At 48.8% G+C, this 13,724-nt stretch overlaps 1 protein-coding gene across 2 annotated transcripts in view; it reads right to left on the bottom strand.

Annotated features, from left to right (window-relative positions):
• Sys1 (SYS1 golgi trafficking protein) overlaps positions 1–9,453 on the bottom strand; it is a 31,480-nt gene extending 22,027 nt beyond the window's left edge. The window contains exons 1-3 of one of the 2 annotated variants that reach the window (XM_052726108.1): positions 9,292–9,453; positions 7,440–7,507; positions 5,493–6,483 (exon numbers count right to left, since the gene is read on the bottom strand). In XM_052726108.1, the coding sequence (XP_052582068.1) occupies positions 6,243–6,483; positions 7,440–7,507; positions 9,292–9,453 (471 nt within the window). In that variant the 3' untranslated portion in view covers positions 5,493–6,242. Of the gene's footprint in view, positions 1–5,492; positions 6,484–7,439; positions 7,508–9,291 lie in introns of those variants that run through there. The other variant, XM_052726109.1, reaches the window with a different exon arrangement.
• Between the last annotated feature and the right edge of the window lie 4,271 nt (positions 9,454–13,724).

Below are 13,724 nucleotides of genomic sequence, written 5' to 3'. Positions count from 1 at the left end.
TTGTCATGGGTTTCTGCTACCCTGGTCCATCCCTAGGCTTCTAAAGTCACTTTCTAAAACCAGAACAGAAAAGCTACCAAGTTTTAATCCTTCAAGTTCCCCCCCACACAAGCCGGCTCCTTTGAGCAGTGCACACTTCCTCTATGAAGTCAGAGACCATCTGTCCCCGGATGCAGGTGCCTCACAATGGCCCTGTGATCAAGGAGAGGCAGAAACTTGTACACCTAGACAGCAAGTGACTTAGCCCAGCTTGCTTAGAGGAAAGTCATCGGAGCAGAGTCTACCCTCTGTCTCCTGGCTTATCTCCATCCTGCTTTCCCAGGAGAGGAAAAAGTCACATGGAGGGCCCACCTAGGCCAATGGAGTCATCCCAGAATCCAGCTCACCACTGACTATCAATGCATGTGGTGTCAATAACTGGTCCTCCTGGGTCACAGATCATGGAAAAACCAGGATGGGTGGGGAGTTGGCACTGTGTCCTACAGCTCAGGTGTAACAGAATGGTCACCTTCAAGCCTGAGCCCTGGCTGACTTTATCTGATTAGAATCACTACTTGTCAGTAGGAGCTGTGGGCCTTGCCCACACAGTTGAGGAGACGGGTCAGGGGAACCCAGGTTTTCTTTGGATAAAGACTGGAATCTTTCTTATATTCTTCTGAGGCTAGCAGCAATGGTGTGCCTGCAGGTGAGGTACCCCGCCTTTGAGCCACTGAAGGGCAGGGCCACAGAGCCCTTCTGGAGAGGCAGGGCAGTGGTGTAAGATCTCATTTGGGAGGGAGACTGATGGAAGATAGGACTCTTAACCATCCTCTCACATTGCCCCTCCTACTAAGCCGGGCACTGCCATCTATATTGGAGGGGCAGCCTCAGATCATGGGCCAGCCAGAGCCAAACTCGGCACCAGGACTGCCCCACTATACTGCTTCCGCTCAGCCTTGGGGAGGAGGCCATCCCCTTCAGTTCATGCTTCTTCCTATGGGTGGAGCCCAGGGGTATCTGAACACTCTGTGTGGCCCTTCTGTGGCACCCTGTCCTTTCCCGGCAACCTCTTCCCCAGTCACCACTCTTCCAGCTTTTGTTTGTTTTCCTGCTCGGTGGTCTCCATTCTGGGTCCCATCAACCCTGGTAAACTTTTACTCAATCTCCTTCCAACCTTCTGTTTATCAACCTGTGTGAACTTGTGACCTTGGATCAGCATCCCTTGGTGGATGGCCAGGGCAGCAAGCTCTGTCTTCATGGCAGCCTGTTCAGAGGCCTGGACAAGGTTGGCAACTTTCACCCTGCGCCCAGAGAGAAGAGGTGGGCTGAGGCCTGTGTGCAGAGGCTGAGGTCTAACATGGTCTAGGGAAGGAAGGGCATGGGTGGGAAGTACCTCCCAACAGAACTTCTTCCAGCCTTCCCCATGCCGTAGACATGACTGCCATCAGCTTACAGCCCACTGCCCACTTTCCCAGATTTAACCACTTAAGTCTGAGGTTCTTCTGGGTTTGGTAAAATCCATTATCTGAGGAAAGAGTATCCCAGAAATAGCTTTCTAACAGTAAACTGGAGGGGTGTACATGTGTGAATGTGTGTGAGATCAAACTGAACTCGAGCATCAACTCAACAACTTAAGTCACAGGATCTCTGAACTTTGCTTTGTGTGTGTGTGTGTGTGTGTGTGTGTGTGTGTGTGTGTGTGTGTGTGTGTGCGCGCGCACGCAGGCAGGCTTGCACAGGGGAACAAATGCAGAGCCAGATCCCAAGCTTATTATTTTTTTTTTTCTGATAGGGTTTCATTGCATAGCATTGGCTGGTGTTAAACTTGATATGTAGACCAGGCTGGCCTTAAACTCAGATTTGCCTGCCTCTGCCTCTGCCTTTGCCTCCAGAATACTGGGATTAAAGGTGTGTGCCACCACAGCTCACTATTTCATTTTTTTTTTAAAGGACACTAGCTTGGGAGTAGTAGTACACCTTTAATTCCCAGCATTTGGAAGCAGAAGTAGATGGATCTCTGTGAGTTCAAGGACAACCTGGTCTATATAGCAATTGCCAAGGTTACATAGTGAAACCTTGTCTCAAAAAATGAGGACACTAACACCCATTTCAGGGGACTTGAAGTGATGAGGCTTATGTAGGGAAGTCAGTTTGGGGGGACTTCAGCCTTTCCCTAAACTTCCTTCACAGTTCTGTACCATAACATGCCAGTCTTGGTTCCATTTCTTCCTTGAGAGCCACCGCTACCTAAGTGCCTGCAAACAGGGGACTAGCTGTTAGTTTCCTGAGACATCCCAAATATCTGGATCAAGTTTACTCAAACACATGGAACGTGAGGCTTTTGAGCAGGTGACGGGTGTGGTTTAGCAGTTGGGTGATGTTGGGGTGAACTGTTAACTTCCAAGCCCACAAAACAAAGGAAATAGTGGTCCCCACCTCCATGGATTGAGAGTATATAATAACCACCCTGCGGTATCGCAGACAGGAGAAAGCAGGCTCCTCTACTGTAAAGCGGGAAAGTGGGAGGAAGGCTGTAACTTAGACTCATGGACCACTTCCTACCTGCCAAATACTGTGCTGAATGTGATATCTTAAGGAATTCCCCCAATAATCCAAAGAAATGAGGACAATCTGCCCTCCACAGCCCTGGGTTCGGTTCTGCATGCATGTGTTCTGTACCCTGGGATTCAACCAGCTGTAAATGGGAAATACTGGATAAATATGTCCATCCATACTGAATATGTAGACGTTCCTTGTTCCCTGAACAATACTGTATAGTCTCCATCACCATACTGACATTGCACCATCTGAAGTATGAAAGAAATGTACAGTTACATGGAAACACTACACCGTTATCTTTTGCAGGGGTGGGGGTTGGAGAGTGAGACACACACCTAACCCTAGCCAAACTGGCCTCCAACCCAGCAATTCTCCTGCGACCCTCTGCAGCTCTCTAGTCCTCTCTCCTGCTACCATTCCCACTGACTCAAGTAGGGAGTGCCAGGCGATTCAGCTTCCATTACTCTCCTGCCTCAACACTGTCTTCATTAGCCTTTATCACTTTGCTCCACGATGTGACTACCCTTTGACCAGAAGGAAGTCACTCTGAAGCCACAGAGGAGAGTCCAAGAAACTCCGCCTCCAGAAGAGCCTTTCTGAGTTATGAACCCTTCAGGACTTAGGAGGGTCTAGGGTCTTCCCTCACAACTCCTCCCTCCAAGATGTCTGCCAGTGCATTCCAGCTTCCATGTAGTTGATCTAGACAGGGCTGCCTAGAATGAGGCCTTAGTGTACTCTGAGCCATACATCCCTGCTTATCTTTGGGGGTTATAAACTGTTTTGAGTGGCAATTACACAGTTCTCCACATTTCTCTCCAAACGGCCTGAATTCAGGTGTCAGGTCCAGTGAAGGGAGAGGCAGGGCCAAGACTTAAGCTCTCCACAGAGGTCTGTTCTTTCACTAGGAAGCTGGAGGGAGGTTTCTGATCTAGATGGAGGCTCCGTTTTCTGGAAAGAAACATCTGGCCTGCGTTCCCACGTTACTTGGTAACCCATGATCCTAATTTGTATCCTGCCTACTCATTTTTCTTGAGTAGCTAGTTATGTCTATAAAGCTCTAGTCAACCTAACTTAGAAAGACTGAGATTTGAAGGTATAAGGTTACAGACTGCTGAGCCAATCAGAACTTACACACCCTAATGATTGACATCTGCAGCATGAGCTCATCATTGTCACTTCCAGAGCCCAAATTCTGAGGCTGACAAGTAACTGCACCAAGTTCCATAGTTTCCTCATCTGTAAGGTATGGATGATGGAGCCCGGGGTGGATAACAACTTTAATCCTAGCACTGGGGAAGCAGAGGCAGGTGGATCTCAAGGTGGAGTTCAAGGCTAGCCTGGTATACAGAGTGAGTTCCAGGACAGCCAGAGAAGCCCTGTCTCCCCCTACCCCCACCCCAAAAAAACCCAAACAAACAGAAAGATATGGATGATGGGACTTCCTGAGGTTGTCACATGAGAAGAAACAAGTCTCTGGCCCTCTGCTAGATAAGACACCTGTTAAGCACTCAACAGATGCATTTATTATTACATTGACAAAACGTCACTGCCACTGCACCGACTGGAACTCACCTCTAGAAACCATTCATGTTGCTGCTTCAGAAATTATACACATCTTAAAGTCCTAACTTTGTGTGGGTTACATGTGTGGTGTATACAGGTTGAGTGTGTGGGTGTGCATGTGTGCAGCCCAAAGCAGGACATCCAGATGTTGTTTTCTATCACTCTGCCTACTGCCTTGAGACAGAGTAGCTCAATGAGATGGAAACTTGTCATTTCAGCTAGGCGGATGGCCAGCAGGCTACGGAGATATGCCTGTTTCCATGCCCTCTGGGGAAGACCATGTAGTTTTTAGTCAACTGTCAGCTCAACCATTATATTACTGGGGTAAAGGGAAAAACAAAGTCACCTTGGTTCTTCTCAGTGCTTTTTCAATTGACAAAAATCAAATCAGCAGTCAAAAGACATAGGCTTCTCATCAAAGAAGCTACGCAGGAGGAGCTGGCATAAGTAGCTGAAAGAAAATGCTCGAGATGTTCTTGCCTGGAGCAACAGACTCCACAGCTCAAGACAGACAGCAGCCACACTGAATTTTCTAAAGTCCTTCATTGTAGTTATATGCCTGAGGCGTTACCTAGATGGAAATCCAAAAACCCAGCTGGGCCTAGGCCCTGCAGCCAGTGTAGGCACAACCCTGAGTTACCAAGGGGCTCACTCACAGCTTCTGCCCAGGACTTTCATTCTGCCAGCTCCGACTCCCTAGTCTACAAGGCTGAGAGCCAAGAGGCAAGAAAGGCTTCCCAGAGAGGATGCAAAAGTCATCTTTAGCTGGGAGACTCAGCTATCTTGGGCACGCTCCAGACACCAAAGCAGTACTGCCTGCTTCACAATAAGTGTATGCCACTGTACATGCTCAGGGATCACAAGCAGGGGAACGGCCATTTGCCCTAGGCATCGTAGAGGCAGGTGCTGCTGGAGAGCAGGATACAGTATTTTGCTCTTGTTTTGTGAGACAGAGATTCACTGCAACATCTGAGTTTAATCATACAGCCCAGGGTGGCCTCAAACTCATGATCCTTCTGCCTCAGCCTCCCAAGTATTAGGGCAACTAGGTGCTCCCATACTTACTCTGGCACTTAGCATTTTACCTGAATGGAGAAACAGCCCCGAGGCTCAGGAAAGAAGGAATACTAATTCTTTACAGCTCGTGTGCACAGCTGAGCTCTCTTGGTCGTAATAATGACATCATAACGTAAACACAGGCAGAAGTATCTAGGAAGGACATCTGCCAGTGCCTCACAGAGGAAAGCACTCTAGGAGCAAACTCTAGCCTTCACAACAAATTCCTATCTCCTCCAGCACCATCAGTGGAGCCTGCAATGGGAAGCTGGGCGTCCTCCCCCACAGCAGAATTCAAATAAGACAGGAAAAAGAAACTCTTGCCACAACTGAGGTCCAGTGGGAGCTGGTGCCTGGTCATTCCTAGAGAGCAGACAGTGGCTTTTATTATGAAGCTGAGGTTGGGGAAGGGGGGATGATGGGATTCTTCTCTGGGTCCTGTAGCCCACTGTGTTGAGAGCCAGCAGCAGGGTAGAGTCCACAGGGAACTGCAGGAAGTCAGTCACGGGTTCTTGGACACACAAACACACGTGTGTGTCTAACGGGGCACAGGCTCTGCATCTCTCTTGTGCTGATGCTTCATCTGCTGTCCTCTGTCAGCAGCCTAGTACTTTGCACCTACATCTCTTTCTGTGACTACGAACCCAGAAACCAAATGTTTCTCCACACAGAATCACTGTGGTTTGGCAACATGGCAAAGGTACCAGCTGTCCCAGAGGGTAAGACAGGCGACCAGAAGAGTGGTTTGCGCCAATTAGATATCCTTGGTTTTTTTTTTCCTTTTGTAAAGTAACAGGCTGGTGACAGTGTGATGGCTCAAGAGTGGCGTGGGTCCAAATCTGTTATTTCCCTCAATGAGGTCCCTTCCTGGCCTCCAGATATCAAGGCTCCAGCAGACAGAGGCCATTCTTGCAGCTGTGATCATGTCTGCTACCTGCCTTTGTGACGAGACCTCACTATCTCTCACCAAGAGACTTCACATTTCCAGGGTTCCTCTCAGACTCGGGCTGGACCCCATCTGGAGGTCTGAGCAGCCCAAGGTGACAGGGGGCCAAATGCCAGCAGAATGTCCGAAGGGCCCAACTCTAGACATTAGATTTAGGGGCCGAGCTGAGGGGGATCTCCTTGAGCTCCGTCCGCATGCACAGGTACTCCCCGATGACGGCCATGAGTGCAATACACACAGCTTGGACCAACCACCAGGTCAGCGCCGAGGGGAAACGGGAGCTGTAGAGCCAACAGCCCAGGAGGTGAAAGAAATGGACAGTGACAGTGAAATCCAGACACTGCTTCCCTCGCCGGATGAAGTACAGCAAGCCCAGGGCACTGTGGGGAAAGGACAGCAGCGAGTTGTCACTGGGTGGTGCTGGCCTTACAGTAGGTTCTTGGGGACAATTAGGATGGCAGCAGCGGTCAGAAGCAAGCAAGGGAGTGAGAAACAAGGGTTATCCTATCAGATGCTGAGAGAGCTGCTGGGTAACATCACGAGTGGGTCTGACAGTGTGGGGAAGACGAGTTAGATGACCCACAGCCACCCAGGAATGGGACGGGTGGGACAGACTGGGGAGTACCAGAAACTACACGTTCTGTGTAAAATGCAGACAGAAGCTACTTGCTTCCAGGTGAAGCTTAGAGCCTGGAATCAATCCATTTTCCCTCTATTCAAGAGAAGTCAGAAATCTGGACATTTTCCCATCTTTAATGTAAAGTCATAATATGTACAAGAGATTGTTTGAAGTACTTCCTATGAATTAACACAGTACTTTACAATAGGAGGTAAGTGATCAGATTAGCCCCACTTTACTGATGAGGAAATGAGATAAAACTGCCCAAAGTCACTACACTAGCAGTAAGGTAGTGGAAGAGTCCAAGCCAGGTGAATCTGCTTTAAGTCTAAGATCTTGGTCCCTATGCTAAACTGATCCTCAAAAGATAGGTAGTTGTCATGAGTGACCTTGGATGTTATCTAGTCCAAACCCGTGAAATATACACAACGAGCCTGGGTCCCCTGGAAGCCATGCTCCTGGCTCCTGGTCTAAGTCTTCTCTCAACTCACACCACACTGGGGTACACCATCAGGCAGCAGCACACACACAGTGACAGGTGAGCTTTGAACTTAATTCAAAACACAATGGAGACCCATGACAGGGCCAGTCCACAGAAATAGGCTCTTCCACCCATTTACCATTCCTAAGAAGTGTCAGCCTGCCTCCTGCTTAAATGTAGGAAGTTAGTTCCAGTCAGATCCCAAAAAGATGTACAGTAGAGCTGGTGATACTCACCAGGTGAGGGCGTTGAGGATGAAAGACATCATGGAGAGCCGGCCTGGAGGGGTGGAAAAGCCCAGGATCTGAGGGGGAATCACAAAGGGAAATATGCTAGAGAAGTGACTTGGCAGAGCCCCAGGATCCTATCAAACAGCCTATGACACAGGCACTCATCCCAGAGTACAGAAGACAACACCCTCTGCATCCGTACCAAAGCCCTTTTCCAACATGGTTCTTTCACACGCATCTACCATGATCTCATTTGAGCCTCACGGTACGTGGGAAGAAACTTTTCCTAAAGAAGACACAAGAGTTCAGAGAAGTTGCCGGAGGTGATGCAGTGACTAAATAGCAAGAGTCAAGTATAAAAGGATGTTCAGCAAACTATGGCTCCACAGACCAGGCATCTGCTTTTGTATATAAAGTTTTATTGAAACACAGTTCACAACTATTTTCTGATCTATTTATGATTGCTTTTGTACTTTAAGGCTAGAGCTGAATGGCCACAACCAAAAACCGTTCGCTGAACCTTGAGCTAGAACTCAGGCTGTGTGAATCAGGCCCCTTTGCAACAAAGCCTGATTTCCATATACCCTTGCAAGAAGGATGGAGGCTCCCACAAAGTGCTACCACTCAGCATCTAGTATGTGTGCAACACTTATCACTGACAGAGTACTATTAAGTACTAAATATCTGAACCACACTTCAGCTTGCAAAGGCCTTTGATATTCATGATCTCACAACACTACTACTGTCTCTTCTCAAATAATTAGTTATCCAAAAGCCAATGTAAAGAGTAACTCACAAGAGCAAGGACTCCATCCCAGATCTCCTGAAATAAGAACTTTGCTCATTACCATCTATCACAGCTGCTTCTAACAACAACCTCTTAGGCTTCCACTATAACTTACAAAGCATTTTCTTTGTTTTTGTTTTTTGAGACAGGGTTTCTCTGTGTAGCCCTGGCCATCCTGGAACTTGCTCTGTAGACCAGGCTGGCCTCAAACTCAGATTCACCTGCCTCTGCCTCCAAGTGCTGGGATTAAAGGTGTGACACACACACACACACACACACACACACACACACACAGCTCACAAAGCATTTTCTTATTCCTAGGCCCCTTTGAGCCTTTTAACATTTTACCATGGGTGACATGACAGGATGTTTCTGCCCACTTTCTAGAAGAAGGAAAGGCTTGGAAAGGTAAAACAACTTGTCAGCTTCCTTCAGCTAGACTGGACTCTAAACACAGGCAGGCTCTTTGCACTACAGTTTACCACCTAATGCCAACAGCATGATTTTGCAGACAGGAGAGGTAACATTTACCACAAGTCCCACAGCAAACAGTGTGGAATTTAAATATGATGCCCATCTGACACCAAGTCTTAACATTCCCACCGTACCACCCCAGATGCCCTTTTATCTAGTCCTTTTCCTACCGTGGACCCTGAAAATTTGAGCTGAGAGAACTGTAGTCACTTTCCTGGAGAGTCTCAGGAAGGAGACTTACCATGTTTGCCTGGGTCTGTAGTATCTGCCATGTGTGTTCAACCTCAGGCTATGCTGCAGAGACAGCTATGAGCGCAACCCAACACAAAACTGTAAAATTATTTAAAACCCTATGAGAGTTTTTTTTTCTCTTTCTTTTCTTTTTCTTTTTACTTAACCCAAACGCGCAGTTCCTGAGCGTGAACTCCGTAAATGAGTACGTCGTTTCCCATTATCACAGGACTGGACACACCTGAGAGTGAACTCATCCGCCTCCCCCCTGCCCTCAGTCATTCCATTTTACAGACTGGGGCGCGGGGGGGGGGGGGCGCTGGAACCCCTTCTTTCTTAGGTCCACAACATGAGAACGTGGCCTACCTCCGCGTCGAACATCTGGTCCAGGGAAGGGCTGCTGCGCACCAGCGCGTCCACCAGCGCCAGCCACAGGCCCAGCGAGCCGTAGTACACCGTCTGCATGAGCACGATCTGAGACAGGATCAGCAAGGGATCCCACACGTAGCTGCGAAACTGGCCCGCCATGCCGGCCCGCGGGGCCCGGCAGCCGCCCCCGCCGGTCAGCGTAGCCCCGCCATCGGCCCGCGCTCGCCGGGCTACCTGCGGGGATACACACGGAGCTTCAGCCGGCCGGCCGTCGCCTTGGCAACGCCGCGGGAGGGAGGAGGGCCTGGGACCCAGGAGCGATACCATTCCTGGAGGTGGGGGAAGCGGGGCGGGCGGACCCACTCGCGGCGTCAGGGGAAACCCTGCCCGTTCCGTCCGCCGGGCTCCTCCCGGGTTCACTCACCCGCGACCGGCTCGAGGATCGAAGCGTCCGAGCGCGGCCGGGCCTCAGCGGTGGATTCCCGAAACTGCGCTGACAGACCGGACCATCGAGCGGAGGACCTGCCCGCCTAGAGAGGCCGAATAGCTGCGGCCTGCGGCTGCGTGGAAAGGAAGCGTTTCCGGGGACGGCGGCCGACGGGCCGTACTGAGAGCGCGCAGGCGCAGTGGATGCAGCCTGGACTACATCACCCAAGAGGCTCCCGAGAGCTGCCAGGAAGTAAAGTGTGCACATGCGCAGGAGGAAGGTTGAAGGCAAACGGAAGTGAGGCATAAAACCGTGAATCTTGCGTGTCCTCTAGAGGGCGATTTAAAAAAACAGCAGGTCCATTCCTAGGAGGAAAAGGGGTGGAAAGTCTAGGAATAAATAAAATAAAAAACACTCACTGAGGGATGGCGAAATGGCTCCGCGAGTTAAAGGCTTGCCGGACCTGCGTTCAATCCCCGGAACCAACATGTTGGAAGAAGGGAACTGACTCCCTCCTGCAAGCTGTCATCTGACAAATACAATAATAACAAATTAAATTTAACCAAAAAGAACTTTTTTTTTTTTTTTGAGACAGTTTCACTATGTAGCCCTGGCTGGTCTGGAACTTGCTATATTCCAGGCCCACCTGGAACACACACACACACACACACACACACACACACACACACACACACACACACCACCTCTCCCCGTTAAGGGGAAAAATAAGTTTAAACATTGCTATTTTCATGTTAGATTCTCTGTTTTCTTTCCTTCGTTAATCCAGAACTTTCAGGCTATTCTACATATTTTCTTTTGTCCACTTTCTCATTATACTGATGTTTAAACTAAAGGCCAGAGAAGGGAGGCAACATACTGTCTTAAAGACAAAGTTAGTGCCAAAACCGGCTTTTTGTTTGTTGGTTCGTTTCATGACAGGTTTTCTCTGTGTAGCCCTAGCTGTCCTGGAACTTGCTTTGTAGACCAGACTGGCCTCGAACTCACAGAGATCTGCCTGCCTCTGCCTCCCAAGTGCTGAAATTAAAGGTATGTTCCATACACCGGACAAAACAGGCGTTATAATCCGGGTGAGGCTGGGAAGATTTGGACACCTGAGATATTGCCCTGCACTCAGACACGGTTACATTAAATGGCAGAGTAGTGGGTGATGAGGTGGCCATTCAATGGAGAGAAAACACAGCTTCTGAAGTCACCGCTGGCATCAAACCTGACCTTGCCTACTTCCATGTTCATTTTTATCTCCGCCTTCTCTGAGACTGAATAGTGGACAGTCAGTAAATATTTGCTGAGGGAATCAAGAGCAGAGAAAGGGCAAAGGCAAACCCATGACTCATTTGATTTCTGTTCCCAAAGATCCAAGTTCCCCAACTTCATAGAAGAGCACAAAGAAAGGAAGTGAGTGGTTCTAGGAAGTGTGTGGGCTCTCAGCCGGTTCTGCCACTTGCTAGCTGTGTGACCACTGAGTAACTCCCTTCTTTAAACCTCAGCTTCCCCGTTTATGAAATGAGAAGTTGGACTACATGAACATTTTCCAACGTCTACTTTACACTGCACTAAATCTTCCCATTTAAACATTTTACGAAAGCCCCGTATACCTGCCAGTCAGTTTCTGAAGAGCCAGTGATAGCCATGTGATCACTTTGAATTGATAGGACCCCAAAAGTATAGAAACAAAGATTTGGCCAGAGTATGCAACCTCTCCCTCTCTCTCCCTCTCCCTCTGTGTGTGTGTGTGTGTGTGTGTGTGTGTGTGTGTGTGTGTGTGTGTGTGTGTGTGTGTTCTGAGAGGGTTTCTCTGTGTAGCTTTGCACCTTTCCTAGTACTCACTCTGTAGCCCAGGCTGGCCTCGAACTCACAGAGATCCGCCTGCCTCTGCCTCCCGGGAGTGCTGGGATTAAAGGCGTGCGCCACCACTGCCCAGCTCAGACTTTTCTTATCATTTGGAAAACAATATTTTACTTGGACTCTAGCCCAAAGATTGCCCAACCATAGTTTAGGTACCTCAACAGAGTTCAGCACAAGTTTTTGGACTCCTCTGGTCCACTGACTCACAGGATCCAGTGTCTGTGAGACTGCCGAGTACACATATGAGCTATGTAATTCTCAAAGCTCAAGATGGTCGTATGTAAACAAACTGAGGTTGAGCAGGGAGGGCATGGTGGTGCAAGCCTCTAATTCCAGCATTCAGGAAGCTGAGGCAGACAGATCTCTGAGGCCAGCCTGGTCTACCAAGTGAGTTCCCCGAACAACCAGAGTTACACAGAGAAACCCTGTCTTCAAAAACAAAACGGGGGGGTGGGGGGGTGAGAGAGAGAGAGAGAGAGAGAGAGAGAGAGAGAGAGAGAGAGAGAGAGAGAGAAACTGAAGGCTATCTGACTGCAAACACCAACTTTCTTTCCAGCTAACAGAAGGGAGGAAAGAGCATGGTGCTGCAGGAGAAGGAAAAGGAGCGTAAATTCCTCCACTCAGCCTTGCAGCGAGGGAGGAATGAGGGAAAGGAGAGAGAGGAGGTCTAGAGAAAGCTCAGAATGGAGAGGTTTGTTGTAGTTCCCACAGGCAGGTCTGTCCATACTCAGTCCACCCTCTTCACGTCACAGCTGGGTTCAGTCCACCCCATCTCGTCCCCCACAGGAAAAGTGCTCCCTGTCATCCTGAAATAGGACTCACAGGTAGCTTTAGGATTGTGTAGACAGATAGTGTCTGATGTCATTCTTGGAGCTTAGAGCTTGCCTCTGGGAAAGCCCCACTGGCTGGCCACATCCTTTCCTGCTCTGCTGTTTCCTTTTCCCTTTGAAGGTTCAGCTTTTGGGTTCCTACCTTGCTGAGTCCGGGAAATGGCCACCATCCTATGTCTTAACCTGACTCCAACAAGGAAACCAAGAGCTAAGGGAACCATGACGGTTGTCTTCACCAGCCTCCTTAGCCTATTTTTGAAATTTGATCAAAGGGCCCAGGAAATGTTACAGGCTTGCTGTATGACCTTGGGCAAGTCCCTTGATGGCCCTAATACTTCGAATTATGAAGGAAAAGCCAGGGATTGGATTCCAACTTCCAAATGCAATACCCTGTGACGTCAGAACCCCTTGAGAAACAGGGCATATTTGGATTCCTCTACTAAAGCAGAGCGTAGAGATCAGTCTCTCAGGACTGATTAGATAGCTCAGCAGGCAAAGGCACTCACTGCCAAGCCATAAGACCAGAGTTCAGTTCCTGGGACCTGCACAGTGAGAGAAGGGAGCTGACTCCTGTGACTTGTTCCCTGACCTCCAAAAGCATGTGGTGTGTGTGTCTGTGTCTGTGTGTGTCTGTGTGTATCTGTGTGTGTCCAGTGCTAAAGATCAAACCCAGGGCTTCACACATTATACAAACACTGTGCAATTGAATGATACTTCCACCAAAAAAAAATCTATGCATTTAAAGCCAATCCCAAGCAAGGCATGGTGACACATGTCTGCAATCATTACACTCTGGAGTCTAGAGGCTGAGATAGGATCATGAACTTCAGAAAGTTTGGATACACAGAGATATCTTGTCTCAATCATCATCATCGTCATCGTCTTTATTGAGTGAATCAGAGCTACATATTTGGCAACCACAGATTATCTGTAGTTGACCCCAAACCAACTCCTCCATCCAACAGAAAGTTTCTCTGTGACCTTGATGTGTCCTTGGCTCTCCCTGGCGGTTAGGGTTTTTTTCCATTTGTAAAACAGCTGATCCCCAAGGGCCCTTCCCACACTGCCAAGTCTGTGGTTACAAACTTATGAATGAAAATTCAAACTTTGGGTCAGAAGCAGAAGTGTCGAACAGTCACAAGCTGGGACAAACTGTTCTCCAAGTGTCTGGTCATTTGGTGACTTACATCAGTCCCACACAGGGACCTAACTACAAGCATGTAAGGACAATTAGTACTAGGGTCAGCTTCTGATCTACCCTGGTAAGTCACTCAGGTGACACGGGATTGTTTAAAGTCAAATCCTGG

This window comes from Peromyscus californicus, unplaced genomic scaffold, assembly GCF_007827085.1.
Source record: "Peromyscus californicus insignis strain IS unplaced genomic scaffold, ASM782708v3 Scaffold_7__1_contigs__length_154581171, whole genome shotgun sequence".
In the NCBI taxonomy this organism is placed as follows: domain Eukaryota; kingdom Metazoa; phylum Chordata; class Mammalia; order Rodentia; family Cricetidae; genus Peromyscus; species Peromyscus californicus.
This window is presented reverse-complemented; position numbering and strand designations above follow the sequence as displayed.